Source organism: Camelus dromedarius, chromosome 24, assembly GCF_036321535.1.
Source record: "Camelus dromedarius isolate mCamDro1 chromosome 24, mCamDro1.pat, whole genome shotgun sequence".
Classification (NCBI taxonomy): Eukaryota; Metazoa; Chordata; class Mammalia; order Artiodactyla; family Camelidae; genus Camelus; species Camelus dromedarius.
In genome coordinates this window covers 18,433,928-18,454,074 of record NC_087459.1, presented here as the reverse complement: position 1 = coordinate 18,454,074, position 20,147 = coordinate 18,433,928, and the positions used below count along the sequence as shown (strand labels likewise).

Sequence of the window (20,147 nt, the reverse complement as noted above, 5' to 3'; positions counted from 1 at the left end):
TCTCCCTCGGCACTCTGAATATAGACAAAAACAAGGCTGTAGGGATTGATGGAGCCATGCAAGACAGAGGAACCGGGTCCCTTAATCACCATATGGAGAGAGTGGGAGAGGCCAGGAACACCCATCTTGGACTGTTACATGAATGAAAATTAAACTCCTATTGTGTCTGAGCTGGTATAGATTTAGGGGTCTATTTATTCCGGCAGTTGAATCCACCCCAACGAATAAAGGAGCTTAAATGTTTGGCTGCCACACAGATCAACCAGCCCTGACTGGGGGTGGGGTCAGGAAGAGGAGACATTCTGAGATTTCCATTTACTCCCTCCCATCTTTGCACAGTTAATTTAACTCACCCTTTAGATAAAGCCCAAGAGCCGCTTTCTCATGGAAGCCTTCCCTGACTTCAGCTAGGACCCACCCCACTTCCGCAGGCTCTCACAGCATGAAGCAAACATCACAGTTTTACTTTGCATCTGTTAGTGTGATTTTTTTTTTTGATCAATGTTTATACTCTCACTGGGTTTTTAAGTATGCATTTTTTAAAATTCATAGAATGATACACTGATTTGTGTGTTTTGTTGTATGTAAATTTTACCTTAAAATGATCAAAAACACATATTGAATTTTGGTTAAATGATATGCATGCTGAAGAGTTGAGGGGTAAAGTGTACCGATGTCTGTATCTTGATTTGGGGGAGAGGGTATATATAGCTCAATGGTAGAGTGTGTACTTAGCATGCATAGGTCCTGGGCTCAACTCCCAGTACCTTCATTAAAAAAATAATAAATATGTAAACCTAATTACTCCCTCCTCCCCAAAAAACAGGTTGACATAGAGACAAGCAGACAGAGAGATGTGATCAAGCATACACAGCCAAATGTTACTGTAGAATCTAAGTACTGGGTACAATGGGTGGTCATTGCATAATTCTTTCAACTTTTCTGTATTATTAAATGTTTTTCATAACAAAATGTTGGAGGGAAATTCAATGAGAGTAGGGACTATGAGTCCACTACATAAATAGAATTATTCTATGTACAGTTTATTTTATATGACTAATCATAGTGTTCTGTAATTTACTTCTACTTTTACTTGATACTATGCCATGGACATCTTTCCACAATGATAGACAGACATTCAGACAGATAGAGCTATGAGATAGAAAGACCTCATTCTTTTGAAGGTATCATGGACACACCATTATATATTTAACTATCACACTATTGATGAACATTTTGGCAATTTCCTTTTTTTTTTTTCCTATTACCAATCATTTTCCAAGATACAGCTTTTGAGCTGCTGGATTTGAGCTTCCTTATGTTAGCTCTGTGTCCACCACAGCATGCACCTGCCCTCCACACACCTGAATCCTCCTGTTAACCTCAGTATCCTCCATAGGCAAGAGTCCAGGAGTTTAAGAAAATAATAATAATAAAAAAAGTCCCCCTTCAGACTTCCCAGTATAACTTTCTAAAAAGACTTGGCTCATACAAATTGTTACCACAAGCTCATCTGAAGTCTCAGAAGGCAAGCAATATTAGCATTAATTAAATACTTAATGAATATTTATTACAGCAGCACTTTGGAATCAGGGGAATCAAGTTTATAATGGAAAACGTTGCATTTGTGTTGTATATATACTTTTTTTGGTAACTACCTAGCTTTTATTTAATTTATTTTTTTATTGAACTATCGTCAGTTTACAACATTGTGTCAATTTCTGGCATACAGCATAATGCTTCAGCCATACATATACATACATACTGTGTATAGATTTTAGCAGGGACTTGCTGAGTGTATTTTATGAGCTCCACTTGTACAATCAGTCTGGACAGCACACACCTGCCCAATTTATATATTTGGAGCACAATGTTAATGCAAAAATCATTTGACAACCACAGGGGTTAAATTCTTGAAAAGTGTAAACCATAAAGGTTGGCAAAGCTGAAGTCAAAGGTTCAAGAAATCATAAAAAATAGAGAGTGAAGGATAAAGCTATAAAAATAAAATGAAATAACCAATGGATAATACACGCTCTGGAACAAGTGCTCTGGAACAAAAGTGCAAGGGGACATCTATCTCCAAGTAAGCCAGACATGTCACAAGGCCCTGCCCTGCTGAGAGAATCCTTCCGGTAAACACCCTCACATGTGCAGGAGAGCAAACGCTCCACACTTCTTTTTAAAGTTTCTGAAACATGGTTTACTTGTTTGGAACCCAACAGCCTTAACACTTGCTTTGTCCCTTGTTTCATATTCACGGGTCTTATTCAAACACTTGTGTCGCTCCCTGGTCACTCCACAAATTACTGCAGTGCTTAAGAGCACGTTTTCCTGGGCCAGATCTGATAGATGGGGCCTGGGGCAGGGGCGGTGTGAACAGATCGCCCCACAGGTCCACCTGTTTCATCTGCGGAAGGAGGAGCAATTACTGCCGCCACATTCTTCCGTTTAGGGCAGTGGATAATATATTCCTCACAAAATTGCAAAAATGGTAAAAAGTAGGCATTCAGATGTAAAACCACATTAATTTGAAACCGTGGCTGGCAGAATGAGAGTTGCGAAGGATTACTCTTAAGTTTTAAAGGCTTGTAGAGGTCTTCGTTATTCTAGTTTGCTTACACGACAGACTCTTGTTTTCATCTGTGATTTATTTGATGCCGCATCCACAGTCTGGCACAGAACTCTCAATTATTATAACGGTTTCCATGGAAACACATCATCTATTCTCCCTCATTCCCCCGCTGTTCCCCAAAGACCCACTCTCCCACTTCTCTACCCACCCCCAGCCCCGATCCTTTCCAGAAACCCTCTGGAATGTCCATTCCTTAATCCCAAACTCTCCAATTTGTACGGTTGAGCGATCAGGAAAGGGACAAGCTACGTGTGGAGTCTGCTCACTTTTGAGGCAACAAGAATAAAAATGCATATTTATATGTTAAACCAGCAGAGAGAAACCGGAAAGATGCAAATTCAATTAACAAAACCGTTTAGATACAGAGAACCGTAGCAGCGAGGGGGGCGCAGAAAGATGTGAACCTGGGAGGGAGCAAGCAAGACTTCTCAGTGTTTATCCTTTTAATACAATTTTAATTATGAACTATGTGAACACACTGCTTATTAAAAACATAACTTAATTTTTTTAAAACTCCCTGACAGCCTCAGCTTATTAGAATCTCTTCTTCATTTAAGCCTCTTTCTTCCTTGTCATCATGGAAACCACCTCATGTTAGAAATCCAAACGTCGCTAGTCTTACCAGCATTTTAAATCTCTTAACTCTACCCCCTTGTTTTTCATCCCTAGGCCTCTAGAGTCCTCCTTTCCCACCCAGGTTATAACCCTCTTCCTGCTCTGACTTCCTTCCGACCCAGTCTGGGTTCAGTTTTCATGCATCTGTTCAGTGCACTTTCACTGAGCACCTGTTAGACAGAACAAGCGCCACTGGATGTGCAATGGGCATCCGTCTTCCCAGAATCCTTAGCCCCCTTCTCACTGTGATCTTCTGAGCACTGATCCTGCTACTCCCCGCCCCTTACTTCAAATTCACCATCTTCTTCTCCATCTCTACCCCCCCAGGCCGCTCAGAGCTGCTGACAAAAAACGCACCGTGCTGTGGACCTCTTCTATCCCCAACTGCTTGTTCTCTAACCTTACGGACCCCGGGGCTTCTCAGCAACCTTATTTCGTGCTCCTGCTCTCTGTACACACCCCATGCCAAGGCCACCACCTCAGGTTCCTTATTCCATCGCAGCAGATGGACGGACCTTATGGTCCAGAGAGAAAAATCCATGCATTCAATTCTAAGCCCTGAGTGCATTCAGTCCACAGGCACTGCAGGTACACTGGCGAGCGTGGCAGAGAAGGCCACCTGCTCTCGTGGAGCTCAGGTCTTAGAAGGAGAAGAGAGACAAACCAATAGACAAGCAAGAAAAGTACCATCTGGTGACGGGTGCTGATGAAGAGAGTGAAATATAACAGAATGAATGAATGGCTCTTTGAGTGGTGGTCAGGGAAGACTTCTCAAAAGAGGTGACATCTAAGGAGAGATGGGAATTACAAGAAGGAGCCAGTCCTGCAAAGAATAAAGGGAACAGCACCACAAAAGCTCTAAGAGAGGAAGGATCTTTGTATATTTCAAAAAAAAAAAAACAAAAAACAAGAACCTCCATGTGGCCGGAGCACAGTGGGTGATGGGGAGAAAGAAAAGAAAGGAAGAGAACAAGGACCAGAATATAAAGAGTGATGTAAGCCGAGGACACAGCACAGAACTTATTCAACCTGTGAAGTCACTGGAGGGTTTTAAGCAGCAGAGTGACTTGACCTAATGGAAGTTTTTAAAAATAACGATGGCTGCTCGAGGGAAGTATACGAATTATAGGTCAGAAGAGCGGAAGCAGGGAAACCAGTTAGGAACCTCTGCAGTGGTCCAGCCACTATTGTATTGGTTTAGATGTGGGCTGCATTAGTGAAGATGGAGAGAACGCAGTAAATTCATGATACACTTTGATGGAGGACCTGTCTGGACTCACCGATGGATGGTAATACATGGCTGGGGTCAGGGGAGGCTGCGAAGTCACGGATAACGCCCAGATTTTTGACTTAAGCCACAGAGATGTGGAAGAAATGGATATTTTACGCACACCTGAGCTCGTGATAGGCGATTTATACGAGACCTATCTGTGGCACACACAGGGATTAAAAGACTCAAAACAACACTAAACAAGTCAGGAATACTTAGAACCCGAGCTCAACATCAGTAAAACAGCATCTCCCGCTATCTATAAAAGCATCCAGAATCACTCTACGAGTCCCAGGGTCGTCCTTCAGCTGTGCTGCTGTTCGAAAAGAACCATTTCCATCCTCCGCTGCAAGAGTGATCTTCTCCAAAATCAAATCTGATCATGTCACTTCTCTGCTTAAGACTTTCAGTGGCTCCCCACTGCACTGTGAATAAAATCCAAACTCCTCAGCCCAGCTCAGAAGACTTTGCCTGATCGGGCCCTGCCTACCTCTGCAACCTCACATCCAACAAACTCCCCTCCACACGTGACACTTGAGTCCAACACCTCCTGATGGTGCCTAGAATGGCCAAGCCCTTCCCCCACCCCAGGACCTTTGCACTTGCTGTTCTCTCTGCTGGGAACAGTCTCTCCTAGCTCTTTGACTGTATGGCTGGTTCATTCTCATCCTTCAGATCTCGGTTGATATGCCACTTCCTCAGACAGTCTGAGTGGGTCCCTCCTTGATCTCTCTGTGTCACAGCATGCCATTCATTTCCTTCACAGTATTCATTACCAACTGTCAGGTGGTTCTGTTTACTTTGCGCTCTCTCCCTCACTGGAATGGAAGCCCCATCTGAACAGCAAATGTGCCTGCCTGGCGAGCTGTTCCTTCTGGAGCAGGCGCCACCCCCCAGCCACACTGTACCTTGCCAAAGCTGCCTTTCCCCAGCACCATCAGGAAGTTAAAATCGGTCAGTTTCATCCGGTCCCTGTTCCCGTTGTTGTCAAATTTGGATACGGTGTTGGTCGTCTTTTCTTCGGGAGCCTTGGTCCCCTGCCCGATCTTGGCCCTCTGGAGGGGGAAGCACACAGAAAACATCATTAGAATTTGCTCAAATTCACAGACAGGTTGCAAGCCATGGTTCCTGCAGCTCACGCCACCGGCTCAGTGAAAAGCATGGCCCAACATCCAGGGTGTAGACGCAAAATGTGGAGGCCACCCTTGGCACCCCCATTTCTCTTTTATCCCTCAGGTCTCACCCACCTCCAGGACCAGTCACTATTTCCTCCAACCCGTCTCTAGAATTCCTTCTTCTTCTTTCCACCTTCACCAGCACCACCTGTCATCACCTCTCACTTGGACAACCCACCCTGGTTCTCTCCACAATGGGCTTTACATGCAGCCAGAGTGACCTTCCACTTCTTAATACTCAACCAAGTCACTCCCTGCTTAAAATGCTTCCATTTTAAGGATAAAGACCTGGGTGCTTTCACTGGCCTCGACGGCCCAGTATGATCAAGCTCTACCTGACCGCATCACTTCTTGGGTCCTTCTTCCCTGGAACCCAGGTTCATGCTCCTTTCACATCCTTGAGCCCCCTCTCACCTCAGGGCCTTTGCACCTACTGTCACTGCTGTGGAGATGGCTATTCTCTCCCTTTCACCAATCTAGTTACCCTCTGCTCCACATTTTCACTTCTTCAGGGAAGCCTTCCTTGATTGTCTCTGGATTAGGTGTCCCTATTTGCTCCCTTCCTCCATCTTACTTCCCATTTATACTGGATGATAATTGTCTGTTCACTCATTTTCCCCAACAGACTGGAAACCTGCCGAGGCAGGGAATATGTCTCATTCTCCGCAATTTCCCTGACAACTAGCATAGCTGCCAGCTAAATGTTTTGTTGGATAAATGGATGGATGAGGCCCAGGTTTGTCCTCAGTGCAATGGGGGAGGGGCCTGCTGTTGTGAGCTCCAGAAGGATGACTCAGAATGGCAACAAATGCTGTGAAATCAGGAGAGACAGGAGGCCGGAATATTTGTGATTGGAGTCTGGAGTAGGGGGATGGCTGTCTTACAGGACTCAGCCCTTAACCTATGGGGTCTGCACTAACTCCGGGTAGCTAATGTCATAACTGAAGGACACCAAGATGGTGGCACAGAGAACTGGAGAATTTCTTGCTGTGGAAAATCTACACGTTTGGTGTCAGAAGCATTGTGAGGGTGTCAAGTTTTCCTTTACAGAGTATGTAGTCTTTTACATCTGGCTTCTTTCACACATCATAATGGTCTTGAAATTCACCCATGGTGTTGCATGGATCAGTGGTTCATTCCTTTGTCCTGCTCAGTAGCATTCACTGTTCACATTTATCCATTCTCCTGTTTACGGACATTTGTGTTGTCTCCACTTTTTGGCCACTAACAAGGCTGCTGTGAGCATTCTAGGTCCAGTTACCTTGTAGTAAGATGCATTGAGACTTAAGCGGCTCTGGGACAACCAAGGGGAAGTTAATACCCAGTAAGCAGTTGTATATGTGGGTTTGGGGTTACAAATTGACGTAAGAACTGGAGACAGATTTGGGGTTAAGACCTAGAGAGAGTAGCTAAAACCAGGTCATCAGGGAGACTGCAAACAAGGAAAGAGCCTAGAAGAGATATTGTATTGATTTTGGGGGGCCGTGTCCCCCCACCACCCCAAATCCTCACCCTCCAGCCATCAGTTATTCCCAGGCTGTGCTGATCCAAACACATTCCCACCCTCCCTCACCCCCTACCATCCCCTTGCTTAATTATTGTCTTCCACCTTCTTTGAATCCTGACTCAGGACCCACTGGATTCACACACCCCAGTCTCCAACCTGTGAAGCTCCCCATCCTGATTGTCCCTGGTTTCCAGTCCCCATTCCAGCCCTGAGGTTCGCATCCATCCACCTGTCAGTTCCAGCACCCACTGCTGGCGGAGCCTGAGTGAGGCACTCACACTTCCCAAATTTCTCATTTGACAGCTTAGAGGAAAATTTTCTTCCTGTTCTTCAAGGAGCAGCAAGTGGCCAACAGCCTCATTCCACAGTCCTGCAAGCCACCTTCTCCCCTCTGAATCCAGGTCCAAAGGCCCTCTTTCCACATTCCATCTCAATTTGCTTGGGTGAGTTTTCTTACAGGTGCGTGCTGTAGACCTAAAATGTCTGTGTCTCCGCAAAGTCCACGAACTGACGTCCTAATCTTCAAGGGTGATGGTATTAGGAGGTGGGGTCTTGGGGATTAGGTCATGAGGGCGGAGCCCTCACGGACGGGAACAGTGCCTTACAAAAGAGACCCCAGAGGGCCCCCAGTGCCTTCCGCCATGTGAGGACACAGTGAGAAGGCGGCTGTCTATGAACCAGGAAGCAGAATGATTGTGCTGGCATCTTGCTCTTAGACGTTCCAACCTCCAGAACTGCGAGAAGTAAATGGTAAACTACCTCGTCTATGGTATTTTTATTATAAGAGCCTGAACAGACCAAGACAGAATGTTATCTCAGCTTTTAGACGTTAGATTAGACGCCTAATAGCCTTATCAGCCTGGTCTGCACTAATATTTAAATTAGTTGACATCTGTTAAAAATTAAGAGATGTCCTATAAAAACCCAAATCCCAGCTTCTTTTAAAGAAGATCTGGTAACACTGGGCCCCACCCATAAGGCACGGTGCCTTCACAGGGACATCTCCAGTCTGCCCTCATCACCACCACACCTCTCTCACACCAGGCTTTTCCCCCTTCTTGTTATCTATCCAGCTCCTAAAGACATTTGGGTTTGTCACTCGTTCACATAGAGCCCTTGGAAGACAAAAGCCCTGTCCTGTGTCTCTCTGAATGTCCCATGACTGCCCCACAGTCTCATGCTGATTAGGTCTTCCATCAAAGACATGTTTAAACTGAATCCCACATTAAAAGGATCCTCTATCTCACTGGGTGGGATATGCCTTCAGAAACAGAAGTACACTAGTGGTGGCCTTTTCATGTCTGCAATTTAGAGCCTGAGGACTCGGCGCTCAAAGAGAAAAGCAAAGAGAGCCGCGCATCTGAGCAAAGAGTCTTGCCTCTTTCCAGATGGTGCTCGGGGAGAGTGAAGGCACCTCGGCAGCCAGGCTCCAGGGCTCCATTTCAGATGATTAATGCCTGTGCTGGCTTAGACTGGACTTCTCTGTCACCCCCATCCCTACCAGAGCTTCCAATACCCAGCAGCAGTGGCAGAGACCCCCCCATTGGTGAGGAGTCCCCACAGATGCTCCTGAACCCCCAAGCAGCCCTTCCAAAATCCCAGACGGAGCAGGTCCTGGGCTTTATTTATTCCGAGAGTCAGGGAGGATGCTGATAATGATAACAACCTGACAGCTGAATGATAGGACATGCCACACACTGTTTTAAATGCATTATCTCATTTGTGCCTCACACAACCGTAGGAGGTCAGAAGCGCCACCATACCTTCACTTTACAGATGGGGAATCAAAACTCAGAGAAAGTAAGTTGCCTTCAGCACCCAGCAAGGTAGGGACAGCGCTGGGATTCCAATCCAGGCAGGCTGGCTCTCGAACTACCCAAAGGAAACAGGCTGTGCTGCACAGATGTGGCCCCAGGTATCCTGCCAAGACCCCTGGCCCCCTCCTCTCTACACCTGGGGCTGCTTACCGCTTCCACATGTGACTCTGCCTGCAGTCTCCTTTCCTGGTTGCAGGAGCAAGCACTGCCCACCAGCAGGGCAAGCTGAAGGTGCTGGCAGCTCGATTCCCCTGGAAGCAGCCCTCAGCCAGTGATGGAAGGAAGGCTGGTGGACAAGACGTCAGCTTCCCGCCCCTCTGACTGCAAACCCTGTGGCATGCATTAAACACCACCTAAAGCAGAATTAAACCCCAGCTGCCCCCAGTGGTAACCTGCCTGATAATACACATTTTCCCAGCTTCCTTCCTTTCCCAGCATCACTTCCCCACTACTCTAAGATGCTTCCTGCGATCCCTGCACTTGAATCCTTATAGTCTGTTTATGGGGAAACTCAAAGCAAGACAATGACTAGCTGTGGGATGTTAGAAAGTTGCTTAACCTCTCTGAGCCTCAGTTTCCTCCTCTGTAAAAGAGAAAGGCGGATGATAAGGGTACCTACCAGTCAGGGTGGTTGTGAGGACTGAATTCAATGAGTTAATATTTCTAAAGCACTTAAAACAAAAAATGGCACATAGTTGGCATTTTATTAAATTTAAAAATTCTAATATTGCCAGAAAACCCATTCTGAACCATCCAAAATGGAGTCTTCCCTTCCCTGGCCCATCGGCAAGGCCACGGTCAGACAAAAGCCCCCAAACAGAGCCACTGCCAACATTCTGAAATGTACCACGTGTGGTAGCTTCACCAAGCTCACCCTACCATGAAATTCTATTACCCCAATTCCAGCAGCTCGACTTCACCGTCACTCAGAATTTCTCTGGATAAGAGGCTTGAAAGTAATTTCTGAGTCATTCTGGGTGCTAATTGGTTATTGCACAGGGATTACATTTCTCACGTTCAAGGTCAACTGAAATTCCTCTATGTGTCTGAGAACAATTTTCGGTCTCTTGGAAACATTTTTTTAATCAACAAACTACGGTAGGGAGCGATTACCATTCAGGCATAAACAAGCGTTTGCAGGCTCTTGCGGGAAATAAAGGGACACATTTTGTTGCCTGCCGATAAAACAGTCCTTTCCTTCAAGCCAATAACTGGCCCAGACAAATGCTCTGTTCGTGTAGGAAATGTTTTCCTGGGTGTTCTGAAATGTCACCCTGGCTGCCCTAAGACAGAAGAAATCATTCTGCAAAACTGAGACTTCATTTTATACAAGAAAACACTGGCCAGGTTTTTTTCACCCACAATCGTGCATTTTTAACTCAGCAGCAAACGGACACCACTCCATCAGAAAGTTGAGGAAAGGAGATGGAGTGTTATTGGCAAGGCCTGCCCTCCTATCCTACTTTTTACCAAACAGTGTCCAGTTCTAGACTCTACTGGGAGAGAAGGTCCTCTCATCAACTCACGGGGGCTAGAATGGCTTTGTGAGGATAAGCCTCAGGAGTCAGGTTCACTGGAGAATGACTGATAAGCCCAAGGCCAATCTGTTTATTCCACTTGTTTCAGGAAGGGAAGTCCCACCGAGTCAGAAACATCATCAGAGTCCAGGTTTTGTGGAGGGCCCAGGCTCAAGACAAGGGTCAGCACTCAAGTATGATTTCTGTCAAGTTGAGGGGCACACTGACGCGGCTCTTCGAAAGAACGCCAAAACCCCTGCCAAGGCCAGCACAGTCCTTTTACTCTGACCCCCACCAACTTCCCAGCCTTACTGTGAACTCACCCTGTGCTCTCTGAGCTCTACCTACACTTCTGGCCTTCTTTCAGCTTCACATAGCTGCTTTATGACACCCCTACCACAGGGCCTTTGAACATGCTGTCTTCTCTGAATGGAATGCTCTTTTACCGTCTTTACTTGGTTAACTTCCATTGTTGTTTCCTCAATGACTCAGACAAGGTTATATTTCCCTCTTAGACCTCTCTCAAAGTACCATGGACCTCTCTTTCACCGAACTTTACCTAGTTGTATTTTGTCTTCATTTGCTTGTGTGATTACCTGATGAATAATGATGACAATAACCTTTTTTGTTTTAGCTATTTTATACATTTTTTCAGAGTTAGAAGGCCATCATTGCTTATCTAGAATTCATGATTTCCCATCAGACTCAGTATATTGTTTGCGTGAACAAAATAATGTGTTTTCCTTTATGAAACCACTTTAAAATCACTCAATACACATATAATGAAAGAACTCAAAACCATTTTCCCCAAAACATTTTCTTTATAAAACTGGGATGTGTCTTACAAACCTGCTACTCTCATATGCTGGAAAATGGGGTTTATTTAGTCCCACAGGAGGGCTTATCTGGAGTAGAAGCAGAGACAGCACGATGGCCCAAGGTCAGAGTCAAGGGCTCTTCATCTTTGGAAGAAATACCAATGAGTATTTCATGGAGTCACCAGCACAGTCATAGATTCAAATCCAGACTCCACCCTCAGCAGGCCTAGGTGACTCAGCTTCCAAAATATATCACCACTCTGTCCACTGCTTTCATTCAGCATTTACTAACTTTCTAGTCCAAGCCAGGTAGGCTGTGAATAAAGACTTTCAGGGAAATATCTAAATCTGAATGAGGACAGGGAGGCAAGAATGACTTCACAAGGCAGGGGACATTTACTTGGGGTCTTGAAGGATAAATAGGAGTTTTCTGGGAGATAGAACAACACTGCAGAGGCACTGGGTCATGAAAGGCCTTGGGTGGAAACCACAGCATAAACAAGAAAAATAGTATAAAGGCAGTCTCAACCGGTTCTCACTCTGGTGCACAAAGACAGACAATCTCACCTCAAATTTCTGCCGCAGTTCTTCATTGCCCTCCCCTCCTTCTGGGGGCACAGGTACGTTGAAGTACTCGCCTTCCTCCTGGCTCAGCAACTTAAACCTAAAGAGAGGCAAGGGAAAGGCAAATTCCATGACTACACTTAATACTATTTTGTCAATTAAGATAAGGGAGGGAGGTCTATAGCAAACTCTACTCTAAAAATGTGTTAGTGGGGAGGTTATAGCTCAAGTGGTAGAGGGCATGCTTAGCATGCACAAGGTCCTGGGTTCAATCCCCAGTACCTCCCCTGAAAATAAATAAACCTAATTAGCTCCTCCCGCCAAAAAAGAAATTAAAAAGGAAGAGGGATATTCCAAAGGCATTCAAGTCAGTAGGGGGAAAAAAAGAACCCGAAATCCCTCACTCTCAGAGGCTTCCTAACCAAAATACACAATTTTCATCAAGATTTTTTTTTCTCCATTCACAAATCTTCCTAAGCAGCTTCTAAAAATAGGGAGATAGGTGACTCAAAGCTGGGATGACTATTTGAGCCTGTACGCCTCCACATTTAATATTCAATGCTTGTCTTCCAAACTTCCACTGAGATCACCAAAAGAAATACAAAAATCAGAGAACATCTGTATCTTTGCTGGAAATCAAGAAGGGTGCTATCCACACAGCAGTGACTTCCAGGAAGTTCCTCAAATTGAACTAATAGTAAGAGAACATAGAGCCATGTTCGGGAAAAAGATACCCACCGAAATCAGGATGCTATTAACATAAACTCTTCTTTTTTTAAATAAGGAAAGAGGGATGTTGAAGGTAGGAGAGTATATATGTGTGGATGGGGAGGGCTATGTGTGAACTCTCTGTGTTTTCTGCTTAATTCTGTTGTGAACCTGAAACTGCTCTATAAGAGTAAAGTCTATTAAAAAAAAAGAAATTCACTTTAAAAGGACACTTTCTATCTCCTCCTTGTAATGAAAGCCAGCATCACTTGTTACAGCAGAAAGTGTGTAACTGTAAAAAATTAAGCATATGCAAATCAGTTACCCAAACCCAAGTAGGTAGCGTTGCTTACCAAAGGCTCTGAGACTAGCGCCTGCCCTCCTGGTTAAAATCAGAGATCAGCAAGCAGCAGGGTTAAAGAGGATTAAGGATCCACCCTCTTAGACTTCCTCTTTGCCATAATCTGAAGAACTGACGGCGCACTGACCAAAGAAGAGCTTTGGCTGCAATTCAATACAGCTGATGCCCCAACCATGTACTATCTAAGCCATTTGGTGTCCTGCACTTTGGAAAATACACATCAATGGGAATTGACCAGCTGTAATCATTCAATAGGAACCCCACTAACAACCTGGATCACACCCCCAGGGACTGGATGAGTGTATTCAATTCTTGATCCGTATTCAGGATGTATGGGATAGGTCAGCACCTGGGGCATGGGTCAGAGCACAGTGTCCCACCTCATGTTCACCGTGGCCAGGATGCCATCACGATGGCCTCCAAATACGGACATTTGTGCCCATTTGAAAAGAGGAGCAGGAACCTCTTCTAACTTTAAGATGCACAAAACAAACTGGGGGGTCCCCACCACAGGGCAGTAGGGCTGCCTGTTATGCAGCTGTCTCCAGCAGTAGCCCTCTCCTAAACTTCTACAGGACCAGGACCTCGATCCGACAAAGAAGAATTCCAAAAAATGCAAAAGGCTTCTTTCTCCCTTCATCTGGATATGAAAGATTAGAACAGGGACACTCAACATTTCTGTGTTCTCCCTTCTATAAGGGTGTACCCATGAAAAACTCACTCAGATAAAGAGAAACACTGAGGAATCAAGTAAGTACCACCCATGAAACAGAACTGTTGCCAAAAGAGAGAAAATTCTAGAAAATACCTAACACATTTTCAGTGATATTCAAGAGACTGATGCATCTATGAAAGGGGAACAATCTGAGCTTAGGAAAGACTTTCAGAAGAAAAATAAATGACGGAATTTTAAAATTCACTGGAGACAATGAATACTAGGATGGATAATTGAGGAAACAATTAGTGAATTAGAGGATTTTTTTCTGGCAGTTGGTTTGATATTTATTGCATTAATTAGAGACAAACAGAAAGCTTTATATGCCATGAAGAAAAATGCGTATTACCAAAATTAACCTACAACATAGAAGAGAGGAATATTGCAACATAGATTTCAGCAAAGACATAGCATTATCCTTCTTATATAAAAAGTTTTTCTAAACTAATAAGAACATTATAGGCAAGACACGGGACATAGTCAATTATAATTACAAAAAATGGTAATATACAAATAAAAACGTTCAACATAATTAGTAACAGGTGTATGCAAATAATATGTACAGTATAAAATAATAAAAGGGTGTTAATGCATATTATAGATGTATATTGTGTAAATAGGTATAATTAGTAACAAAATATGTACAACCTTTGCATCATCTTTGAAATTTCTAATACCAGATGTTGACAAGCATGGGTGAAATGAAAAGTCTCACACAGTATTGGTGAGAATGTAAATTGACTGAAAAAAGTTCCAGAACATTATGGCAAACACTTTAATAATGCATATGTTCTCAAAGTCATTGATTCCAGGCTTAGGAATTTATTAAGAAATAAATTAAAGCCAGGCACAAATGTTTCACTCTAAGTATGCTTATTATAGAATTATTTATATAGGTAAGCACTGTACATCTTATAAAAAGAATGTATAAGTTGATGCAGATCTGTAAGAAAGGACTATACGAAGCTATTAAACATGAGGTTGGTCAAGATTACTAAGTGACAGGAAAGAGGGTTCAAAATGCATTGTTAGGTGGAAAATGCAGGCTGCCAAGCAATACGGACAGTAAGACTTCATTTTGGGCAAGGGGAGGGTATAGCTCAGTGGTAGACTGTATGCTTAGCAAGCATGAGATCCTGGGTTCAATCCCCAGTACTTCCATCAAAATAAGTAAGTAAGTAAATAAATAAACCTAACTACCTCTTCCCAAACAAAAAATAAACTAAATATTTAAAAATTTTTTCATTTTTTTTTCCTGACACGTACATACACACACAAACCGAGAAGAAAAAAAATTCTAAATTCTAAAATTGTCAATAGCTATCACCTCTGGGCAAAAAGATTCCAATAATCTTCTCTGTTTGCTTATTTATATTTTTCCAATAATTATTCAATTAATAATAATAGCTGACACTGAGTGCTTAGTATTTACCAGACACTGAGTACTTCACTTATACTAATTAATATATGACTTAATTACCATTACCACTATTATAGCCAAATGAGGAAAGAAGGCACAGAGAGACAAAGTAACTTGCCCAAGGGCACACAGCTAGGAAGTGGTGGAACAGAAATTCTAACTCAGGATGTCTGATTCCAAAGCCTTATTTTTGTGTTTGTGTGATAAGAATAAAATGTCATTATTAGTAATATCAAAAGAAAGCTTAAAGACATGATTTTAAGGTAACAAGGATTTAAGATAATTATTTGTCTGTTCAGAAGGAGAGGGAAAGATTAAATAGCAAAGAAAAGAAACTTTAGAAATAGAAACACCATGATACAAATGTGGCAATTAAGACCATATATGTTAAAACATGTCCCTATGGGAAAAAGGAAAAGACTTTCAGAATGAGTTTGTTTTTGTTTTTAAATCCAACAACATGTCACTTGCTACACAAGCCCAGAGGACTTAGAAAGATTAAATAAACATGGAAGAATGGGCAAAGATTGACTAGGCAAGAGGTGCCTACCACTCTGCAACCAAAGTGGACAGATCTCCTCATTCCTTGGGTTCGCAGCTTCCTCAAGGCAGAAGACAAAGTCCTTACAAGGCCCACACTGGATCTGCCAACTAATCCTCATCCTGCCAGTCTTCATCCCTTGTGACTTCCCACCTTACTGATCCAGCTCCAGCCACACAGGCCACTTTACTGCTCCTCAGACTTGCCAGGAACACTCCTGCCTCAGGGCCTTTGCACTTGTTATTCTCTGTCTGGAATAATTTCTCCCTAGATCTCCACACAGTTCACTCCTTCACCCTCATCAGGTCCTCACCTTTTCAGTGAGTCCTTTCCTGAGCACTCTATTAAATCAGAACGCCACCACCTCCAGCATTCCCTGTCCCTGTTTCTCACTCACTTTTCTCTATAGCATTTATCAGCAAAGATTCTTGTCTGTTTTCAGCTCTCTAGGGTCTCCTCATCACACAGGTACTCACTACATATATTCCCTGAAGGAATGAGTGCATGCCAGCAACATAGAAAAGGCATGGGCAAAAAGCATGAACTGTGACAAATGTGAGTTTATACCAATTTAATAAGTCATTTTTGAAAACAGTCTTGAAGAGTTATATGGCCAATAACGGCACCATACACACACACACACACACACACACACACACGGCAAAAACATTAGAAACAAAAAACTTTTTTTTAATTTACTGGGAGAACCGTAACAAGCACTATACATTTAGGACAGATCAGGCCAACAAAAAGAAAATATGAAAGCATAAGAGATCTGGACCTTATAGTAAGGTGGAATAAATAAAACATTGAAATATATACCTTACAAATAGGATATATAATCTTTTTATTGAAATGTCCATGGAAGAACATTTAGCAACATTGAGTGTACATTAAGCTAAACTAAAAAAAAAAAAATTGAAGGAAAAAGAAGAAAGGAAGAAAAAAGAGAGAGAGAGAAAAGAAAGAAAAAGAAAGAAAGGGAAAGAAAGAAAAAGAAAGAAAGGAAGGAAGGAAGGAAGGAAGGAAGGAAGGAAGGAAGGAAGGAAGGAAGGAAGGAAGGACAGTGCACAGGCTATATTCTCTGGCTATAAAGCACTAACACTGTCGTTTAACATCAATAATAAAAATGTAATCAAAAAGCTGAGACTAGAGGCTATAAAACATGCCTAAATAAAAACATGTTAGAAAGAAAACTAAAAATACAATGGCAGACTTTGAGTAAGCTACAAAAGCTCAAACGTGACATCAAAACAGAGGAAATATTTGTTCCTTCCAATCCATGTCCATTATTTTTAAATAGTGGAGTAAGTTAAGAGAGAAAAAATAAATTAGCAAAATATTCAACTGAAATTCAAAGACAACCATGAAACACACCTACAGCAGAGGAGAAAACAGAAACCCAGAATTGATACACAAATCCCAAAGCTCATTCTTTGAAGAAAAAAAAAAAAGTAAAGGAGACGAATCTCTGAAAACAAGGGGAGAGAAAGAACATAGCTTAAATAAACAAAATTAGAAACAAAGAAGGGGATCTGACAGCAGACACAGGACTGGTGGTAAAGCAGCAGATGAGAGGCCTGGGGCTGGGGCACCACATCTGGAAGCTTCTGGAAGCTTTCCAAGCTGCTTCTGCTGTTTCTGCCACATGGTCTTAAATTATAGCAACAGAATAGCTGGGAGAGCTCAGCCCCTTCCAGACAGGGCAACTGGGTCTCACAGAGGGAATGGGACTCATCCAAGATCATACAGGGACAGGAACCCAGATTTCTAGAATTTGGTACATTTCAAGGTAAGACAGCATCAGAGATGTCTTGGTCCTAAATGAAGAGGACTTTTATCTGCAAAACCTGAAGAGGGTTTTTATTTTGCAAAAGTTCCCTCCCTACTATTATTTCACAGATTTTACAACTATCCTAAGAGGAAGATGGGGGTGAGGGGAGGGCTGTAATTCCCAATGAATGGAATCATACCTGCTGAGAAGGCTGTGGTACAGGAGGTGAAGTGACTCATCTGAGGTCACAAAGCATCCCACCAGTTAGTAGAGCCAACTACCAGAGTCCAGACCTCCACCAAGTTCCACATCAGGAAGGAGAATGGGACGTGTGGGTGCTTAGGTGCTGGCATCACAGAGATCTGGACCCGAACCCCAGGACTGGCCCTTAGGAGCTGTGTGCTCCTCACACATCGCTCAGCTAGTCTGATCCCGGGAACGATGCTGCACACAGAACTGCTGGGAGAGCTCAAGGATGATGGAGGTGTAAAGGCTTTTGCACTTACTCCTGCTGGACCATCCGTTATCATCGAGACACGCGGTCCACCCTGCACCCTGCTGTTTGCTTCAGGGGAGTAGACAAGGCAGACGCTCGCCCAGGAAGAAGGATGTGGCCCTCTGGGGCCTGGAGAACCACGGGAAGGAAGAAGGTGAGGGGAGGGTGAAAGCAGAGGGGTTTGGCCCCCTCCTCAGTGGAGTCCCGGTCAGAGACCTGCATGGAGGACCACAGCATCAAAGCAATGGGGGGTTGGAAGACGGAGGGATCTGAGACCCACTCCCGGATGTCCACGCTGGAGACTCAGAAATAAGGAGTCACAGACGTGCTGAGCAGGGCTGGGCCTGGCAGTGGCCTGCAGGGTGAGACAGAAGAGGGCCGTGTGTGGTGGGATCTCACCACCAGAGGCAACAGCCAGGACCTGGAAGGCCAGCACAAAGCCAGAAGGATGCCCCACAGCTCGGAGAGTGGTGGGGGTGGGACTCATCCTGCCTCCTTGGGCACTGGTTCAGGGACCAGGCAGGGTCGGCCACTCTGCAGCAGTGAAGGCCACAAGCCACCGCTTGCAGTGAAGGTCCCCTTCTCCTTGGCCACTGCGTAAGAAAGTCTAGGTCCATTATAGAAAATAAAGCACTATATTTTTTCTGCACATATGACTAATGCTGAATCAATGTGTGACTCCAGGACACCTGGAAAGTGATCAGCGCAGCCCGGTGCCTGGCATCGAGTCAGTAAGTGGTAGCTATTGTTATTACAAATTATTATTATTATGTCCTCTCCTGTCTCACTGATGCCCCCCCCCCCGGGATCCTGTATTCTTTCTGTTTAACCTCTTTACGCTTGATTTAAAGAGGAAGAAGCAAGCAATCTGCGAGTAGCCACAGTGGGAGTACGCAAAGTCGAAGCGACCATATGCCAAGAAAAATTATCCAAAACTTAGAGGGGAAAGGCACAAAGATGACGGTGTGACCTTTTAACGTCATGCTGGAGCATTTTCTAATTAGCTCTCTCCCTCCTCGTGGTAGTATTTATTATTCACAATCCAGTGGGATACAGATGGTCTCCCAGCTCTGCAAAGATAGACGTTAACTTAGAAAACTGAGGTGGGACTCCTGTTCATCAGTCTGGTAGGTAAGATAACCTCCGAGGTTGTGATTTTATTGCCCTAATTCAGCCAAGTTATTTCAGCATTCCTTTGTCTACTGACAGACTGAGCAATAGACATTTGCTGCTTTCTCAAACCTCCAGAATCACCCATTCATCTTCCAGTTTCCCTACTCATAATCTAAGGAAAACTCTGACAAATGCTCATTATCATTTGTATAAGGATGATGTCTTTAACCATTTGCAAACTGTGCTTTAACACACCTCTCTTTTTTCTGTATACTCTCAGCTTCTGCCTTCTTCACATCCATCATATCACGTTGTCTTTGATTAGTTACTTGAATAATTTCTTCAAGGTTTATTGTCCCTCTGTAGAACCTAAGTTCCGTGAGGGCATGTTTGTCTTTATTTTAAGATTTTTTTTTTTTGATGTTTTCTTTTTTTTTTGAGGTAGGGGGGAGGCAATTAAGTTTTGGGGTTTTTTTTTTTAATTTAATGGAGGTACTGGGGATTGAACCCAGGAACTTGTGCATGCCAAGCACGCGATCTACCACTGAGCTACACCCTCCCCCTATGTCTGTCTTACACCTGATGTATCTCTAGTGACTAGAATGGAGTGGACACTCAGTATGTATTTCAATAAAAGCCTATGGTAAACGTGGAGGAGAGACAAGAAAGTTGTAAGGAGCACGATGGCAAAGATGTGTGATCCCCTTGATGGAGTCTCTTTCTTGCTAAACTACAGTTTTGATTTTGATTGTCTTTCACTTGTAACTGAAAAAGCCCAGAGTGGGACCATTCAGAAATGAGACAGTTTCTCTTAAAGAGACAGGAGCAGCCCCTAATGACTACTTCTCCCAAAGTTCTAGTGCCAAGTTGGACCATCTCTTCTGACTCCTTTACTCAGCTAATGGTGAAAGAAACGGTTGCCAAGGGGACTTACCTATCCTCTTTGCTGGGAATACTGGGCAAGGATTTTTTTTTTTTTTTCCTTTAGCAGGGGACAAAGCAAAAACTCCAGAACAAAGAAGATACAGCAGCTGACCATGACAGCAACCCTCTCCCCAGCACTTCTGTGACCAGGCTTGATAAACAATCCCAATAAAGAAG

The 20,147-nt window shown here is 43.7% G+C and overlaps 1 protein-coding gene across 2 annotated transcripts in view; it reads right to left on the bottom strand.

Annotated features, from left to right (window-relative positions):
- Positions 1-20,147, bottom strand: part of PRKCB (protein kinase C beta) — a 297,608-nt gene that overhangs the window by 71,544 nt on the left and 205,917 nt on the right. For both annotated transcript variants that reach the window (XM_031433035.2, XM_031433036.2), the window contains exons 8-9: positions 11,922-12,018; positions 5,429-5,575 (exon numbers count right to left, since the gene is read on the bottom strand). In XM_031433035.2, the coding sequence (XP_031288895.1) occupies positions 5,429-5,575; positions 11,922-12,018 (244 nt within the window). The remainder of the gene's footprint in view (positions 1-5,428; positions 5,576-11,921; positions 12,019-20,147) is intronic.